Source organism: Hemiscyllium ocellatum, chromosome 35 (genome assembly GCF_020745735.1).
Source record: "Hemiscyllium ocellatum isolate sHemOce1 chromosome 35, sHemOce1.pat.X.cur, whole genome shotgun sequence".
NCBI classification, from domain to species: Eukaryota; Metazoa; Chordata; class Chondrichthyes; order Orectolobiformes; family Hemiscylliidae; genus Hemiscyllium; species Hemiscyllium ocellatum.
The window spans coordinates 38,864,007-38,882,716 of NC_083435.1; the positions used below are offsets into that span (position 1 = coordinate 38,864,007).

At 41.7% G+C, this 18,710-nt stretch overlaps 1 protein-coding gene across 1 annotated transcript; it reads left to right on the forward strand.

Moving 5' to 3' along the window:
* Window positions 1-1,407: 1,407 nt before the first annotated feature.
* LOC132832804 (H-2 class II histocompatibility antigen, E-S beta chain-like) lies at window positions 1,408-17,936 on the forward strand. Its single transcript, XM_060850956.1, has 6 exons — window positions 1,408-1,557; window positions 1,657-1,914; window positions 7,779-8,060; window positions 12,114-12,230; window positions 15,577-15,606; window positions 16,886-17,936. The coding sequence occupies exons 1-6, from the start codon at window positions 1,443-1,445 to the stop codon at window positions 16,909-16,911; spliced, it is 828 nt and encodes a 275-aa protein (XP_060706939.1). The 5' UTR covers window positions 1,408-1,442; the 3' UTR covers window positions 16,912-17,936.
* Window positions 17,937-18,710: the final 774 nt, after the last annotated feature.

The following is an 18,710-nucleotide window of genomic DNA, read 5'->3' on the forward strand; positions in this document are numbered from 1 at the left end:
TGTTATATTGAACTCCTTCAACTTGTCTGGATTCTTCTAATGCCTCGTTGCATCCTCCTAACAATACACTATCCTATCCAATTTTATGTCGTCAGCAAACTTGGAAAAATTGCATTTGGTTCCCTAATCCAAGTAGTTTATTTGACCTGATTGAAACCGAAAGGATCCTGAGCGATCTTGGTAGATTGGATGTGGAGAGGATGTTTCACATGTCTCGCATGTTTCCTGATAAAGTGTCTGCGTTTGATGGATGCTGGGTATCGACACCTGCTGCCTTGGAAGGTAAGTGCATGCTCCTGACCGGGTCCTGGTGTTTGGTTCTTTTCCTGAGATTCTTACACACTTGATGCAACTGCAAAACATCAATATCTGTGAACAAGCAAAATTTTATTAAGCATAGTACAGTACAAGCTTTCTGGAGGAACCTTTAACACACCGCGCAAAGCTTGCAGAGTTGTGGCAAAAGATTTACGAACAAAGGAAACACCCTTCCTTTATACAAAATCTTTCCATCACAGGCAGTAACACCCACAAGACAATCTCCAGCCATCCCTCCCCAGCCAGTCACATACCACTCAAGACACAATTCAGTGACCATATCATCTCCAGAAACAATGTAATGCAAATCATCCCCTAACAGTCAAATATGTTTGCAAATCATTTTCTGTAACTATAGGTGAGTCATCAAATTCCAACTGTAATGTCCTTATTTATTTCTGAATGGGGGATGAAAATATGAATAACTTTGAATGGCAAGGAAATGGCCATGTAAATGGCTCTGAATAATAGGAAAATTTCTTATAATCTCTCTGTAAGTCAAATGTATCCCATCCTAGCTTCAGACATCAAATTTCCTGCAGGTCAGCACAGCAAGTTAACTCTTTAATATCAGACTGGGCCGGAGTCGGGTCAGGGCCTCTCCGGGAGGCCTTGAAGTCGATTTTGTCAAACCTCCACATTGTACAGTTTCTTTCAGGTTAGTTGTCATTCCTGGACTGGGTGGTCCTCCTCAGGCTCACTGGAGTCAGGTTACTGCTAGGTCAGGTATTGTTGCTAAAATGGTCAGGCTGTAGTTTTAGATATCCCTGAGGTCAAGAGGTTCGCAGAATCTTTATACACAAGTAGATTTAAGAGAACATGCTTACTAATTTTTACACATTTAGCATTGACTAAAACAGAAGAATGATTGTAAGATATCTCAGAATAAGATCTGCCGTAGAAAGCTCACAGCCAATCACCATTCGTCGCCGCCATCTTGGATCCTTTTGATTGATCGAACCCTGCCCCACTCTGATTGGTCAGCCCCTTCTCCGTTCTGATTGGTCAGTCCTAGCCCCGTTCTGATTGGTCAGCCCCTGCCCCGTTCTGATTGGTCTCCTACACCCCATTTAACGGGCGCTCACTCGCTCGTTCCGGATTTCTGGTTGTTACTCTGTCCGGGAATGGATCTGGTTATTGTGTCTGATCGCTGCTCCCTCTGGAGCCGGATCCCGATCCCGATCCCCCTCCTCATCGGGACATTTATCCTCCTCAGTGGAGGGAGAGACAGCGGAGCTGGTGAGTGATCCCCGGAGACAGCGGGTTTGGTAATTCCCGGAGGGAGGGAAATCCAGCCTCCAGACCGTGTTGTTAAATACTGTTTGTGATCTTTCTCAGGGGCTCACTCCACTAATTTCATTGACGGATGTAGGTTTAATATCTCTGGGGCCTGGACCTATATTCAGCAGTACGTTTATGATAAAGAACTGATCGTGTACTATGACTTTGATCAGAAGATATACGTCGCTGCGAAGGACTGGGCGAAGGGGAATGTGGACCGATGGAATAAAGAGGAGGCGGCTGGAACATACCAGGAAGGGATCCGAGTGTGTGAGAATAATGTTCCGGTCATCAGCAAAGTGGTGTCCCGGAAAGGTAAGGGGCTTATTGGCGAAGAGATGTCAGTGATCCGGGACAGCATTTACCTCTTTCCCCCTGTAACGGGAGCTCTCAATCCCTCCCTATCCACAGTACTCACTTGCTTATTCCCATTTGTGAACGATGGGATTCACAAACAATGTAAATCACTTAAAAGGAATAGTGCTGTCCTTGAGGAAATGGTGGACCCGATGATTATTCACTTGATCTTACTCTTAGCAGAGGAAAATGGATTTTTTGTTCATCCGATGTTTCTGTTATTTCATACTTCAATGTCATTTGTAACTGAAAACCAACCAATTTCTACCTTGAACACACTTGACTGAGCTTTTATAATCTCTTTTGTCATAAGTTGGAAATGTCTTTTGCACCTGTACTAACATTCATTTGTAGTAAATGCTGACACTATGATTATCTTCTGAATTGCTTGCTATACGCCAGCTATCCTTGAGAGCAAGGACACGAAACCCCTTTTGGATATCAATGTTGTTTTCGACCTCTGATCACTTTTTAAAAATGCTATGCACCTTTTTTCTCCCGTGAAATGTGAAATTATCCACTAGTCTACGTTACATTTCATCTACCGTGCTTGCATTGAGGCCTCTTTGCATCCTCCTTGTTGCTTGTTCCCACCAGAATGTGTAGTCTAAAAAAGTTTTCTTTTTTGGCCTTTTAGACATGTTATGGTAAACATCTCTGAAGTGGGATTTGAGCTCAGGCCTTTCTCCTGAAGTAGAGATGCTACCATTGGCTCAAGAGCAGTGTTTGCAAACTGGGAAATATCGAATGATGTCTATGTCCAAATCAGTTGTGACTAGCTGGAGTCTAAGCACTGATCATTACAGTATCCCTCTAGTCTCAGCATGCTGATGTTGGAATGACTCACTTATTCCTACACTCTCTATATTTTCTGCCTGTTAACTAGTCTTCAATCTTTGCTAGTATATTATATCCTGGATTTGGATGAATGTGGCCATGGGCACTCGGATGAGCCCCAGCTACACCTGCTATGTTGAATAGTCTCTCTTTAGTACTTACACAGACACTGTGCCCCAACTCTTCCGCTGTTGTATTGATGACAGCATCAGTGCTGTATCCTGGACCCAAGCTGAACTGGAGCAGTTCAATGACTTTGCCAACAGCTTCCACCCTGCCCTCCAATTCACTTGGTCTATTTCAGATTAATCCCTCCCTTTTTTTTCTTGCGTCTTCTCTGGTGACAGTCAACGGACAGATGTTTATTGTAAACCCACAGACTCCCATAACTACCTCGACTACACCTCCTCCCAGACAGTATCCTGAAAGAATTCCATCCCATTTTCCCAATTCCTCAGTATTTGCTCAAACGAGGTGATATTATACTCCCAAGCATCCCAGATGTCTACATATTTTGAATAACATGCTTTTCCCCTCTGTCATCCAGACAGCCTCCCCTGCACCTCCATTCCCTGCTCTAAGTCCCCCTTGTCCTCACCTATCACCCCACCAGGTTCTGCATCCAATGTATCATCCTTAAACGTTTCTACCAACTCCAATTAGACCCCAACACCAAAAACCTGTTCCTCTCCCCACCTCTCTCCATTTCCACAAGAACTGTTCCTTTTGCAAATCCTTGGTTCATGCCACTTAACCAGCTGGCACACCACCCACTCTTCCCCCCCCCCCCCCCCCCCCACCTCGCCCCTCCTCCATCCAGATCCCCAAATATTGCTTCCAGGTGAGACCGGGTCACCTGCTTCTCCTCCAACCTAGTTTTGTGTATCCAGTGCTCCCAATGTGGTCTTCTATACATCAGTGAGACCAAATGTAAACTCAAGGTTCATTTTGCCAATAGGCTGACCTGACCTCCCAGTCACTGCCCATTTTAATTTTCCTTCCCACTTCCCCTCCGACATGACCATCCTCTGCCTCCTCTATTGCTACAGTGGATCAGACCATAATTTGGAGGAACAACACCTCATCTTCTGCCTGGGCAGCCTACAGCCTGGACGACTCAACATTGAGTTGTCTGATTTCAAATAACCTCTCTTCCCATCCCAATCTCTTCCATTCATCTGACTGACCCTTCCTTCCAGCTCCCAAACAGTGTCCACTATCCGTACCTCACCATTCTGCTCCTTCCCCTCTCCCCACCTCACCTCTTTATCTGCAGCTCCCCCCAACACCCACCTCTCTTCTGAAAGAAGGGTTACACATGAAACATTGACTTCTCCACTTCCGCTGTCTGGCTTGCTGTATTCTTCCAGCCTACTGCTTGTCTACCATGTCTCCCTCCTTTAACAGTGAGACTGCATTTAAAATCTTTTCTTTTGCAGTTACTACTACACAATTAACATGTTGAAAGATGATCACTGACCAACTTGACTTGGAAATATATCGCCATTCCTTTACTGTCTCTGTCACAATCCTGAATTCCCTTCCTAATGGCATTGTGAGTCAACCCACAGCAAGTGGACTGCAGTGGTCAAGAAGGCAACTCACCATGCAACTAGGGATGCACAATAAAGGCTGGCCAGCCAGTGATGCCCACATCCAATAAAATAAATAAATTTTTAAACTATTGTATCCACTAGCTCTATAACCATCTTTCCTCACCTAGGATTAAGATCACTGGATCTTGGAGACTTCCAATGTAATTTTGTTGTTTTTGGATCTTAATTATTTCAGAAAATTTACAGGTATTTTGTGTAACATTTCTCTATTTTCTGTTAAATTTCCTGTATGGCTACAGTGAATCCACATTTTTCTTCTTTACCAACCTATTGACATTTCTGTTGTATATTTTTGTTCTTGCTATTTTGCATTCACATTTTATTCTTTATCAATTTCTTCACCCTCCCTATGCTGAATTCTAACATTGTCCAATCCTCAGATTTGCAGTTTACTTGGCATCATCATAAATTTTCCACTTTGTAATACTATCTTTAACTTCCCTTATTAGCAATGGCTCGTTTCCTGGGTAATTCGGCCAGACAAATGCTTTTCGCAAACCAAGCATTACACTTTAGCCGTATTTATCTACTATCAGATATTTTAATGTATTTTCCAATTTATCATATCTGACTTCCTCTATCTCCATAATTGTCCTTATTTAGATTTAAGGTCTTAATTTCAGATTCCACTAACATTTTTATAATTTTAGTGAAAGATTGTATAGCCACTATTCTCAAGTCTTTTACAAGATGATTACTAGGCATTTCTCATTGCATAATACTAAATCTAAAATAGTGAGTGCTTTGTACTTCATGTGTTAATTCAGATTTAAATGCTGGATTAGAAGGTATGTCCCAATTTACTGGAGCTAAATAGGTGGCAGCATAAAATTCATTGAGTCAAGTGAATGATAAAACTGGCAAATGTACTGCAATGCCTCCAAATGAAGATCTAAATAGGAAGTGTGTTCCAAATGGAGCAAAGCTAGATATAGGAGATCGTGGGGTTGGTAAGTGAGAGGGGACAGATCCAAAGACACATCACTGATTTTGGAACTTTTGATAGCTTAATGGAATGCTGGTCTCCTGCATTATCTTGGAGGAATAATCACTTCCTTCGTAATTGTCAAAATTTTGGAACACCCTTCAAAGTACACCAGCAACTGGAGATGCTGCCTTTAACAGACATCCACATCCAGTTGTGGGCGGAGGTAAGATTAAACTACTGAGCAATCCTCGGCACCACACTTGAATGCTTATTCTCTTTGGAGGGAGAGTGCAGTACACAGAGCTTCGTTTTGAACTTGAGACTTAACAGTAATTAAATTTTTAAAACATTTTTTTAAAATATGAGTGAAATAGTGATTTAATTGAAATAAGGTGTTACGGTAATAGTGTATTTTTGCTAGTTGGAGTTTAGGACTAGGGACTTTTTTTTTAAGAAAAACTAGTTTTTCAAGAGTAAAATTCTGGAAACATTTCTATGTAAGTGACAACTTGGAACTCATTTCCCAGAATATAAAACATAGAACAGCACAGTACAGGTCCTTGCTTCTTTGTTGTGCTGACCTTTTATACTACCGTAAGATCAAACTAACCTAAATACCCTTCAATTTACTATCCTCCATGTGCCTATCCAAGAGTCACTTAATGTCCTAATGTATCTGACAATGCGTTCCCCACACTCACCACTGTAAAGCAATGATCTCTGACATCTCCATTAAACCTTCCTCCAATCACCTTAAAATTATGCCCTCTTGTGATAGCCATTTCTGCCCCGGGAAAATGTCCGGCTATTCACTCTCTGTGCCTCTCATTATCTTGTACATTTCTATCAAGTCGCCTCTCATCCCTATCCGCTCCAATGAGAAAAGGCTTAACTCCCTCAACCTTAAGACATGTCCAAGTCCAGGAAGCATCCTGGTAAATCTCCTCTGCACCCTCTCTAAAGCTTCCACATCCATTCTGAGGCAATCAGAATTGAACACAATATTCCATGTGTAGTCTAACCAGGGCTGTCTAGATCTACAGCATAACCTCATGGCTCTTAAACTTAGTGCCCCTGCTAATGAAAGCCAGCACCATATGCTTCCTTAACTACCCTATCAACTTTGGCAACTTTGAGGGATCTATGGACGTGGACCCCAAATTCCCTCTATTCCTCCACACTGTCAAGAATCCTGCCTTTAACCCTATATTCTGCATTCAAAGCTGACAATCCAAAATGAATCACTCTCACTTTTTCAGGCTGAACTCTATCTGTCACCTTATCAGCCCAGTTCTGCATCCTGTCAATGTCCTGATGCAACCTTCAATAGCCCTCCACACTATCCACCACTCCTCCAACCTGCATGCCATTGACAAACGTATTAACCCACTCTCCACTTCTTCATCCAAGTCATTTTCTAAAAATCACAAGAGATCCCTGCAGAACACCATTGGTCACTAATTTCCAGGCTGAATACCTTCCGTCCACTACCATCCTGTCTTCTAGGGCCAGCCAATTCTGTATCCAGACAGATAGCTCTCCCTGTATCCCATGCCTCATTACTTTCTAAGTGAGCCTACCATGGGAACCTTATTAATTGTTAATCACTGCACAATTTATTACTGATTTTGTTCCCAAAAGGTTTGAGATGGGGAAAAACAGACCAAAATTTTGGATTTGGATGAACCATATCCTATTGCCTCAGTTGGCTAAATGGCCTGCTATTGTTCATGTGCTCTTACTTCTCTGACGACTGTCTGAACCTGACCCTTTAAGGAACTATTTCCTTGATGTTCCCCACAATTCTTGGTGTAACATTGCTGCTAGAGATTTCTGGGCTTGTTTGTTGTAGTTGAAGTACATAATGGTCTTTTGAGGATTCTGTGACCCAAGGAGCTGATGCTTTTCAGCCATCTTGTGTGTTTTGCTCTTATATAGTGCAAGCATCTAGCTCTTGATGGTTAAAAAGTTACAACAGATGTGTTGAACAGACTTCTTGATCACTGCTTCAGTGTTCACCTAGTCCTTCCTCCAGTTTACACTGGAATACATAATTAAAAAAGAAAGGTATTGGAATGAAACTAAAACAGTAAGCCAAGATAAATTTAATGGGAACTATTGGACTAATTGCATCCAATAATTGGTGCTACAGTACTGATTTGACTTGTCATTAAAATTAATGTTATGTGGTAGCCTTGCTTTTTGTGGTTTTTGTAAAGCCAATTTAAATTGTTTAATAGCATCATGATAAAAGACAACTTTTTGTCTTCTGCACTGAATTTCCTAATTAGAATGAAGACTGGGACTTGTAGTCAATCTGAGGGAATTCAGGAAACAACAATGATGACTGGGAGGAAAATTGAGAAACAAACACAAGATGACAAAAACACTATTCGACTCTTCACCGCTTGCTTTCTAAAGTTGACTTTAATCTGTTCCAGTTGAACCAACAGTCACTATCCGACCTAAAGCCTCTCAGCATTCTGCACAGTCAGCTTTGCTCTCGTGTCATGTCACTGGATTTTACCCTCCTGAGATTGATGTCACGTGGCTGAAAAATGGAGCACCAATTCCTGATGGTGTCATCAACACTGTCCTGTTATCAGATGGTGACTGGACCTATCAGGTGGAGGATCTCCTCCAGTACCAGCCAGTGTCTGGGGATAAATACACCTGTCGTGTGGAACACAGCAGCCTGAGGGGGCCCAGAAGTGTGGATTGGGGTAAGAAGTGAATCTCAACTAGTACTGCTTGAATGAGTTTCAGGAATTTATACATGTTTGTTTTTGTCTCTAGTCAAAAATCTACTGTTCAATCACATCTTACGTTCTGATACATTCAAAGTACAGCTAGCTCAGCTGGCTGGATTGCTGGTTTGCAGAGCAGTGTGATGCCAACAGTGTGGATTAATTCCAACCACTGATTTGGGGTTACTATGAAGGACACACCTTCTCAGCCTCTTTTCCTTGCCTGAGGTCTGGGGGCCCTCAGGTTAAATCACCACCAGTTGCTTCTGAGAGCAGCCCCTATGGCTCGGCAAGACTATGGTGACACAACTTGAATTCTTGATCACTGACCTTCCATGTCATCCAGTTTTGCTCTTCCAGTTAATAACTTACCTCTGTACTTTAATGTCTAAACTTTTTAAGAGGACTATCTTCCCTCAGTGCTATAGCCAAATTAGTTCTGTACACTGAAACCCTGTAGGAAATAAGTGTATTGTAAAATGCATGATCACAGACTCAAAGTTTGGGAGAAGATTTGTAACTTGGGTGCTTGTTGTTGTGGTTCTGTTTGCCAAGCTGGGAATTTGTGTTGCAGGTGTTTCATCCCTTGTCTAGGTGACATCCTCCGTGCTTGGGATCCTCCTGTGAAGTGCTTCTGTGATGTTTCCTCCAGCATTTATAGTGATTTACAGACTGGGAAAATAGTCAAATTCCATTAAAGTCAGCACGGAAAGGCAAAGCCTGCTCACAAATTAGTGGAAATTTTGAGTGTAGAAATGAGGATGCTGTGTATTTGGATTATCAGAATGTTTGAGATCCCATGTTAGTGGGTAAGGTTAAAGCACATGGGATAAAGGGTAATCTATTGGTATCAATTGTGAATTGATTACTAACAGAACAGGAAGAAAAATCACTCTTCCAAATGAGTGATTATTGAAATACCACAAGAATCAGTGCTTAGACCCAAACTATTCAGATGTATATAAATGATATGGTGAGGGACCTAAATGCAACAGTTTAATGTAAGCATAGAGGATTAGTTGACTGACAGGAAGCGGTGGGGATAAATCAGTAACTGGTGGTGTGCCTCAGGGATCAGTGGGACCGCAGTTAGTCACAATTTATGTATGACTTGGAGTTTGGTATCATGTGTCAAAGTTTGCAGATGACACGGAGTTCAAAGTGTGCAGAGGACAAACGTTGCAGAGGAGCATAATACTTTGATGGGCAAAGGTCTGGCAGATGGAATGCAATGTTAATGTGACATCTCTTTTGGTAGAAGTAACAGTAAAAAGAATTGACTTGAATGGTAAAAGAACTGTAATTATGCTGCTGTGCAGAGGGCCCTTGTGCATGAATCACAGAAGATTGGTCTGCAGGTACAACAGGAATTTTGCTCTTCGTTGCTGAAGGGATTGAGTTTAAAAGCAGGGAGGCTGTTGCTGCTATACAGGGTGATGGCGAGGCCACACCTGGAGTACTGTGTGCAGTTTTGGTCTCCTTCTTTTAGAAAGGATGTACTGGACTGGAGGGGGGTGTAGAGGAAGTTCACAAGGTTGATTCTGGAATTGAGGGGGTTGGATTATGAGTAGACTGGGATTATATTCATTGGTATTCAAAAGAATGAGGGGGATCTTATAGAAACATAAAATTAGAATGGAACAGATGAGAGACATGGACAGTACTTTTCCAATGGTGGGTAAAACTAGGACAAGAGGGTGGAGCCTCAAAATTAAGGGGAGCAGACTTTGGACTGAATTGAGAAGGAACGTCTTCACCCAGAGGGTTGTGAATCCATGGAATTCCTTACCCACTGAAGTAGTTGACATACTTCAGTAAATGTTTTTAAAGTAAGATTTTTTAACAATGAATTAAGGTATACAGAGGGCAGTGAAGTGGAGCTGAGGCCACAGGATGATCTTGAATGGTGGAGCAGGCTTGAAGGGCCAGATGACTTACTCTTGCTTCATGTTAATGTTCAAGAGAAAGGTAAGTACTTAAAATCAAGGTATCAAATGGTATGGGGAGAAGTGGGAATATACCACTTGTGATAGTGGATCATCAATGATGTTAAATGTTGGAGCAGGCTCAAACGGCTGAATGTTTGCTTCTGTGACCTGCTTGCCATCTGGAGCCTTGTGCAGATTGAGAATTCAATTCCCTCAGATTTTACTCCTCCCTTCAAATAAGCATGTCATTAAACTCCAAATTAAGTTATTCCTATTTGTCTCTTTACTCTATAGATATTTTGACCACTTCACTGCTCTTTTTTTTCATTGTATTAAGCCTGTTTAAATCTGGTTTTAGTCTCATAGGTATCTCCTCATGTGCCTTTGTTGCTACTTTCTCCCATATTCTGCAAACCTTAAGTGAGATCTCCTCTGTTCATGTTAAACTTATTTTCCTGATTACACTGATGCAGTTTGAAAATTTAAAAAGAAATGTGAACCTTAAATTCGCTTCTCTCTGCTCGTTGACATTTCTGGCATTGATATTTTTTGTCCAAGCTCATTTTCCTTTGTCTTCTGCTTTTAGCCACTTTTTATTTGCTTTTGCATGTATATCTAGATCATCCTTCTCCCTTACATTTACTTCACTGTGTTGCTTTGCTTCGTTGTGCAATTCCTTATCCTTTTCCAGTTTGGCTTGTTGCCATCATCATGGAAAAATCAAATCTTTTCATTCCATTGGACATTGGCACCAGTTCTGGGGAAAACAAACTCCAAAAGTTTCCCAATCTCCCTATTTTATTTGTAGCCTACTTTTTAAAGACACTTTTCCAACTGCTTTCTTACAATTAATCCCTTTCTGTTTCACCAGTTCAATATGTATTATTGCCCTTTGACCATGTTCTTTTTCCTCCCTGGGAGTCAAAGGACTTGAGCTTGATGCAAAAGTTGATGCTCAACATTCTTGCAAAACCTTCTATTGCTGAATTGCAAATAGACTCCTCCCCTCATCACACCAGTTTCTTTTTAAATGTCACTGAATTGCTCCCTTGCCCTGACCAGTGAACTTCCACAGGTGCTTTGCTATCAGTTTTCTCTGGAGTGACAACCCTCAAACATTTGGTCTGGAAATCTGTCTCCAGTTTCCCTTTGCTTCAGATGTCTCAAGTATCTTACACAGCTTTTGACTCCATTAACATCTCCTCTATTCTCTCAATCTAAAATGAGCCAGAACCTGTCATTCTTCTGCATTCTGACAAGGAATCAATTATTGATAAGATAAACATCAGTTCCAATTGAATTACTCTACTTTTTCATCCTCTATTTCCACATTGTTAACATTGTCCTCCAGTAACAAGATCTCAATGGTCTGTTAATGGCTGAGATTACTGCATGAGGAATTTCTAAATGCTCACTAATCCATATATTTTACACCATCTATTTTACATAGTTCCAGTCCAGGCCACTTTTTTAATGGATGTAAAATAGAAATTCTGGCAGTATTTGTGGAGAGATAACAGTTAACATTTTGGGTGCAGTTCTGGAGAAGGGTCATGAGCCAAAATGTTAGCTCTGCTTTCTCTCCACAGATGCTGCCAGATTTGAGATTTTTTCCAGCAATGTTTTTGATTTTCAGCATTCACAGTTCTTTAGGTTTTTCACCTTATTGGATTGTTTAAGTAATCTTTGTATACTAACTTCAGTTTTCCAACTGTCTGAGATCTAGAATTCTTCATTTTGAATCTCAATTTCACAAGGAATTGTGGAACTGTCTCTTGTTAAAATGTAATCCCATTTTATTAAGACCCCATAACCTTGCTAGAATTAGTCTTGTGGAGTGGAATGAGGACAAGCTGCTGGAAATCTAGCAGTGAGCAAAATTCACATTCCCAGTACTTTTTTCCTGTGCTCATTGCTTACAGTTTGATTTTTGTTCATCCACCTCCTTGCTGCAGTCACTGTTCCAGCCTGAGGAGCTGAGAAAAATCAGTCAAATATGAAGACTTAACCAGGGAATGGATTTTACTTCGTAGCTGCAAGTTCTGTATCACAGTTGAACACCTAGTGTTGCTTTGACACCTGGATTGTTTTATTTGGACAGAAGTACAGAATGTCTCTCTATCAGAGAGACACAAGATCATTGTTGGAGCCCTGTTCTTTGGGATTGGACTGATCATCTTACTAGCTGGAGTGATAATGAGATTAAAGAATGCTAAAGGTGAGACTTTTCCTGTATCTCAAGTGTGGGATATTGCTGCCTTTGGGTTTTTGGTTGTTTGGGGCTGAGTCTGTACACAACAATATTAGCAGTTTAATACACCATGTTGCACTCAATGTGATATTTACTGTGTGCATCCTTTATCATCTATTGATCAGTGCAGTGAGCATAGTGTTGTGGCTGTACAGGACATTGGCTAGGCCACTTTTGGAAAACTGCATTTAATTCAACCTCCCATTCAGTAAGAATGTTGTTCAACTTGAAAAGCTGCAAATGTGTTGCTGGTCAAAGCACAGCAGGCCAGGCAGCATCCGAGGAGGTTGCCAGAATTGGAACGTTTAGGTATACAGAGGCCGAATAGGCTGGGGCTGTTTTCCCTGAAGTGTCAGAGGCTAAGGGGTGACCTTGTATAGGTTTATAATATCATGAGTGGTGTGAATTGGGTGAACAGCCAAGGTCTCTTTCCGAGGGAAGGGGAGTCTAAAACTAGAGAGCATAAGTTTATGGTGGGGGGAAAGATATGAAAGGGACCCAAGGGGCAACTTTTTTTCATGCAGAGGGTGGTACATGTATGGACTGAGCTGGCAGACAAAGTAGTGGAGGCTATTACAACATCTAAAAGGCATTTAAATGGGTACGTGAATAGGAGGGGTTTAGAGGGATATGGGCCAAATGGCACTAGATTGATTGAGGATATCTGGTCGGCATGGAGGAGTTGGACCGAAGGATCTATTTCCATGCTGTATAACTCCATGTCTCCATAAAGCTTACTCATTTAAGATAGCTGCTGAACCTGGGAAATGCCAAGAGGTAACATCATTACCACTAGTACGGCAAAGTTCTCACTGAGGTTTGAGGTGGCCTTGTTATTGGTGTAATGTTTTTTAAAGCTGCTTTAGACAGGAAATATGGCTGGGAATTTTTAAAATTCCAGATCAAGAAATCTTTTCTGGCACAGTGGACAAATTCATCAAACTTAAATATTTTAGGTGGGATATTTCCAGGGCCTTCAAGTGCAATGGGCTGAATGTATAATGGAAACATTAGTGTAAATGTAATTGGAACTGGGTGACATTCATGTAAAGCAGTTGCAAATCCTGTTTGCTAGCCATGTCATACTATCCAAATGTTCAATTTATCTCTAGGACACTTATTCAGGGTAACTGTAAATCCATCTAGCTGACCTTATTTTAACTGATTCTTCCTTTAGAATAAGACAAACTCGATCTTTAAATACATTTTCTCTCAAGACACTGCAAAACCTTATTTTTAGTGCTGAAAAGAGACCTCTGAGGAAATGTGTTCTGAAATGTGGTCACTGTTGTACTGTAGCATAACTTTAAACAGTTCTGAGGAAGGATCACTTGACCTGAAATGTTAACCTGAGTCTAATGGATGGCATGGTAACAGACCCTTTGGTCTAATTCATCCATAGTGACGACATATCCTAAATTAACAGTCCCATTTGACCCATATCCCTCTAAACTGTTCCTATTCATATATCCATCCAGATGCCTTTTTTAAATGTTATAACTGTACCAGCCTCACCATTTCCTCTGGCTCCTAGTTCTGGACTCTTTCTTCCCCCCCCCACGCCCCACAAAAAGGAAAAAACTTTTTTATTCTATTTACCCTATCTATAACCCTCCTGATTTTATAAACCTCTAAGGTCTTCCCTCAGCCTCCGATGCTCCAAGGAAAACTGCCCCAGCCTATTTGGCTCCTCCCTATAGCTCCAATCCTCCAACCCTGGCCACATCCTTGTAAATCTTCTCTGAACCCTTTCAAGTTTCACAACTTCCTTCCTTCCTATAAGAGGGAGACTAGAATTGCACGCAATATTCCAACAGTGGCCTAACCAATGTCCTGTACAGCCACATGACCTCCCAACTCTGATACTCAATGGTCTGACCAATAAGAGACCATACCAAATGCTGCCTTCTCTATCCTATCTACTGGAAACATCACTTTCAAGGAGCCAAGAACCTGCACTCCAACAACACTCCCTAGGACCTTACCATTTAGTGTATAAGTCCTGCTGAGATTTGATTTCCCAAAATGCAGCACCTCTCATTTATATAGATTAAACTCCATCTGCCACTTCTCAGCCCATTGACCCACCTGATCAAGATCCCATTGTACTGAGGTAACCTTTGCTGTCCACCACACCACCAATTTTCATGTCATCTACAAACTTACTAACTATACCTCCAATGTTCACGTCCTAATCATTTATATAAATAATGAAAAGCAGTGGACCCAGTGCTGGTCCTGTGACACACCAGTGATCACTGGCCTTCAGTCTGAAAAGCAACTCTCCACCACCACCCTCTGTCTTTCTATCTTTTGAGTCAGTTTTATATCCAAATGGCTAATTTTCCCTGTATTCCATGTGATCTACCTTTGCTAACCAGTCTACCAGGAGGAATCTTATCAAACTGATTTCTTGTCACAGATGCTGAACCTGCTGAGCTTTGCCACCAACTTCTGTTTTTGTTTGATTTACAGCAGCCGCTGTTTTGATTTTAACTTAAACAGAATCTGTTCTGATGTTAGTTAAGGGGTAAGGTTTCATCATGACAGACGAGACTAGATGATCTTCAAACTAGTGTTAGGACATTCCTTGCATCTGTCTGAGGACAGACTGAGTTTAAGTTTCAACATCTCCTCTAATCTACTGTAAGATGCAGGCTAGCATTCCAGTGGAGTACTAGACCTCTGGGACGCCCGGACCAACCAACCCAACCACTCCGTGGCTCAACACTTTAACTCTCCCTCCCACTCCACCAAGGACATGCAGGTCCTTGGACTCCTCCATCGCCAGAACATAACAACATGACGGTTGGAGGAAAAACGCCTCATCTTCCGCCTGGGAACCCTCCAACCACAAGGGATGAACTCAGATTTCTCCAGTTTCCTCATTTCCCCTCCCCCCACCTTGTCTCAGTCGATTCCCTTGAACTCAGCACCGCCCTCCTAACCTGCAATTTTCTTCCTGACCTCTCCGCCCCCACCCCACTCCGGCCTATCACCCTCACCTTGACCTCCTTCCACCTATCACATCTCCATCGCCCCTCCCCCAAGTCCCTCCTCCCTACCTTTTATCTTAGCCTGCTGGACACACTTTCCTCATTCCTGATGAAGGGCTTGTGCCCAAAACGTCAAATTTCCTGTTTCTTGGATGCTGCCTGACCTGCTGCGCTTTAACCAGCAACATATTTTCAGCTCTGATCTCCAGCATCTGCAGACCTCACCTTTTTACTAGACTATTTTATATTCAAGGTGTGGGGCTTGCAACCCTAACCTTTTAACTTGGGTAACCTAACCATGTTGTTTTCTCTTCCAGCTATCCTGGACTCCAGCAATCATGGTCCACGTAAGTATACCAGCCAAGAATAAATTTTGTGGGAGGGATGCACTGAGGGTTCTGTTCTGACAAATAGTGAGACCGTAGTATTCCACTTCTAGAATTAACCCTGACAGTAAAATTCCTTCTGTATTGCAAATATTGTCCCTATCACAGGTTCATTTCACATTAACCTTCACTGCTAGTCAGTGTAACTAGTGCACTAAATAAAAAACCTCATTTCCACCAGTCTCATTAGCAGGCATCTTTAGTTTGGGAGCCTCTGGAATTTGCTGATAGTGAGGAGGATTGTCAGGATACAGCAGGATATAGATCAGTTGGAGGCAAGGGGAGAAAAATGGCAGATGGAGTTTAAGCTGGACAAATGTGGGTGATGCATTTTGAAAAGGTAAGTACAGGTGGAAATTATACAGTGAATAGCAGAACCCTTAGGAGTATTGATAGGCAGCAGGATCTGGGTGTGCAGGTCCACAGATCACTGAAGGTGGCTGTGCAGATACTTAAACTAATAAAGGCCTATGGCATGCTTCTCTTCATTAGAGGGGACACTAAGTATAAAGAGACAAGTTTTGCTGCAGCTTTATAGAATTTGGTTAGGCCACACCTAGAATATTGTGTACAGTTCTAGCTGCCACAGACAGAAAGATGTTGATGCTTTGGAGAAGGCACAGAAGAGGTTTACCCAAAGAGTATGGGGGATTTTAGTGATGGATAGACTGGGTTTGTTTTCACTGGAACTCAGGAGGTTGAAGGGCAACCTGATAGAAGTTTAAGATTGTAAACAGCATGGTTAGTGGAAAGTATAAGACTTTTTTCCCCAGGGTGGAGGGGTCAATTACCAGGGACACAGGTTGAAGGTGCATGAGGGAGACTTTTACAAGAGATGAGGCAATTTTTGAGAAGGTGGTGAGTACCTATAAAGTGCTGGCAGAGGAGGTGGTGGAGGCAGACACAGTAGCAGCATTTTAAGAAGCACGTGGATGAATACATGAATAGGAAGGGAACAGAGGATTATGCATGTGAACACTTTCTTAGTATGGAAAGGCAAAATGTGTTGGCACAGGCTTGGAGGGGCCAAAGGGCCTGTTCCTATGCTCTATTCTTTGTTCAAAGTATGATACAATCTATCACATGAATGTTATAGAACTCCACTGCACCAATTTGTACAAAAACTGCCATTGCTATCCCATACTGAGCTTAATGGTAAACTGGTTCAGTGCAGTTTGTTGGGTTAATGGTGTATGTCGAGATTGTGTCTTTATTTTCTAACTCTGGTAATTTGTTTCAGGTCTGATGGGTCCAGCTGTCAGCTAACTAACCTCTGGGAGAATGTGTTCAAGACATTGGAATAAATGACTTAATTAAATGACACAATTAAACCGCTTAATGCATTGAGACCCCTCCTGACTCTCTATAGCTTACTGGGTGCAAGGCTACTTTTCCTTTTTTATGATGTTTAAGATTAACTTTAAGCAACGTTGAAATTTGTATGCTCTAGTATCTCACTGCACACATCCCTATCATCTGGTTCAATGATTAAACATGTTGAAATTAAGAAACTGGGATAAGTGCTGGGTCCATTCTGTATCTCTACTTTCAAAATATGCACTTTTTAAAAAACTCGTCAGATCTTCAACATTGGCCTGGATTATCATTGAGTTGGGGAGATGCCATGAATGGCTAAAAATGGCAACAGGACCAGATTTCAGAATTTCTGACCACTTGATTGGATTTTTGATTTTCAGCAGTGCTTAAGGGTGTGTGCAGGTTTGGGTCACAATCCCACAGTTTACCTGACCTGCTCTACAATAGAGATAGCCACAGCCTAGTTCTTTCACTCAACTCAATGAAAATTGCAGTTTATGTAGAGTCATGGTTCATGGCACCTATCATGAACCGTACTCTGCCTGAGGTGGCTTTTTTGAAAGGAAAGTTCAAAAGCTCCTCATGCCTCCCATACCAAGCTATTGCCCATCATTTGTTGTAGACTACAGAACCAATGCATTCTGTAGTGATGACAATTTAAGAAATGCATCGAATGCTAATGTAGACCCCAAACATCCATTTGGAGTGCTGAAACAGCTAATCCCTGAGTAAGTATTGCTTGACTGATAGCTTTGGATCTCTGCACAATTCAGATCAATGTTTGAGCACAAGGTTTCAAATACCCGTGAATTGTTAGGGTCTGTTTTTAAATGTGCTATTTTCACTAGTCAGGAATTTGACAAGTCTCACTAACTTACTAAAATGAATGTCCAGGCCTTTATCTATAAATGTATGCAAATGCTACAATGGATATTTGTCATAGAAAAAAATTGATTAAAATTCAATTTTACTCAGGTCTGCTATTGTTGGTCCTTTCCTGCAACAACTGTAACAAAACTTGACTGGCTTTTTATTTCTAATTACTTTTGGGACTCTAACATCAAAGCATGGGAAAAGTATAAAATTGTTTTTAGGCAAAAGATGAACGTAGAACATAGAAAAATACAGCGCAGTACAGGCCCTTCGGCCCTCGATGTTGCACCGACCGAAGCCTACCTAACCTACACTAGCCCAACAACCTCCATATGCTTATCCAATGCCCGCTTAAATGCCCATAAAGAGGGAGAGTCCACCACTGCTACTGGCAGGGCATTCTATGAACTCACAACCCGCTGAGTAAAGAATCTACCCCTAACATCTGTCATATACCTACCACACCTTAATTTAAAGCTGTGTCCCCTAGTAACAACTGACTCCATTAGCGGAAAAAAGGTTCTTACTGTCAACCCTATCTAAACCCCTAATCATCTTGTACACCTCTATCAAATCTCCCCTAAACCTTCTTTTCTCCAATGAGAACAGCCCCAAGTGCCTCAGCCTTTCCTCATACGATCTTCCTAACATGCCAGGCAACATCCTGGTAAACCTCCTCTGCACCCGTTCCAATGCCTCCACATCCTTCATATAGTATGGTGACCAAAACTGCACACAATACTCCAGATGAGGCTGCACCAGAGTCTTATACAACTGCAACATGACCTCAGGACTCCGGAACTCAATTCCTCTACCAATAAAGCTCAGTACATCATATGCCTTCTTCACAGCACTATTTACCTGGGTGGCAACTT

Bases quoted from the DNA above. Each gene is read 5' to 3' on its own strand.
- LOC132832804 (XM_060850956.1), top strand. From the start codon at position 1,443: ATGGATCTGGTTATTGTGTCTGATCGCTGCTCCCTCTGGAGCCGGATC. The intron at 1,558-1,656 runs GTGAGTGATCCC...GATCTTTCTCAG, and splicing joins AGGGAGAGACAGCGGAGCTG to GGGCTCACTCCACTAATTTC. The intron at 8,061-12,113 runs GTAAGAAGTGAA...TTATTTGGACAG, and splicing joins GCCCAGAAGTGTGGATTGGG to AAGTACAGAATGTCTCTCTA.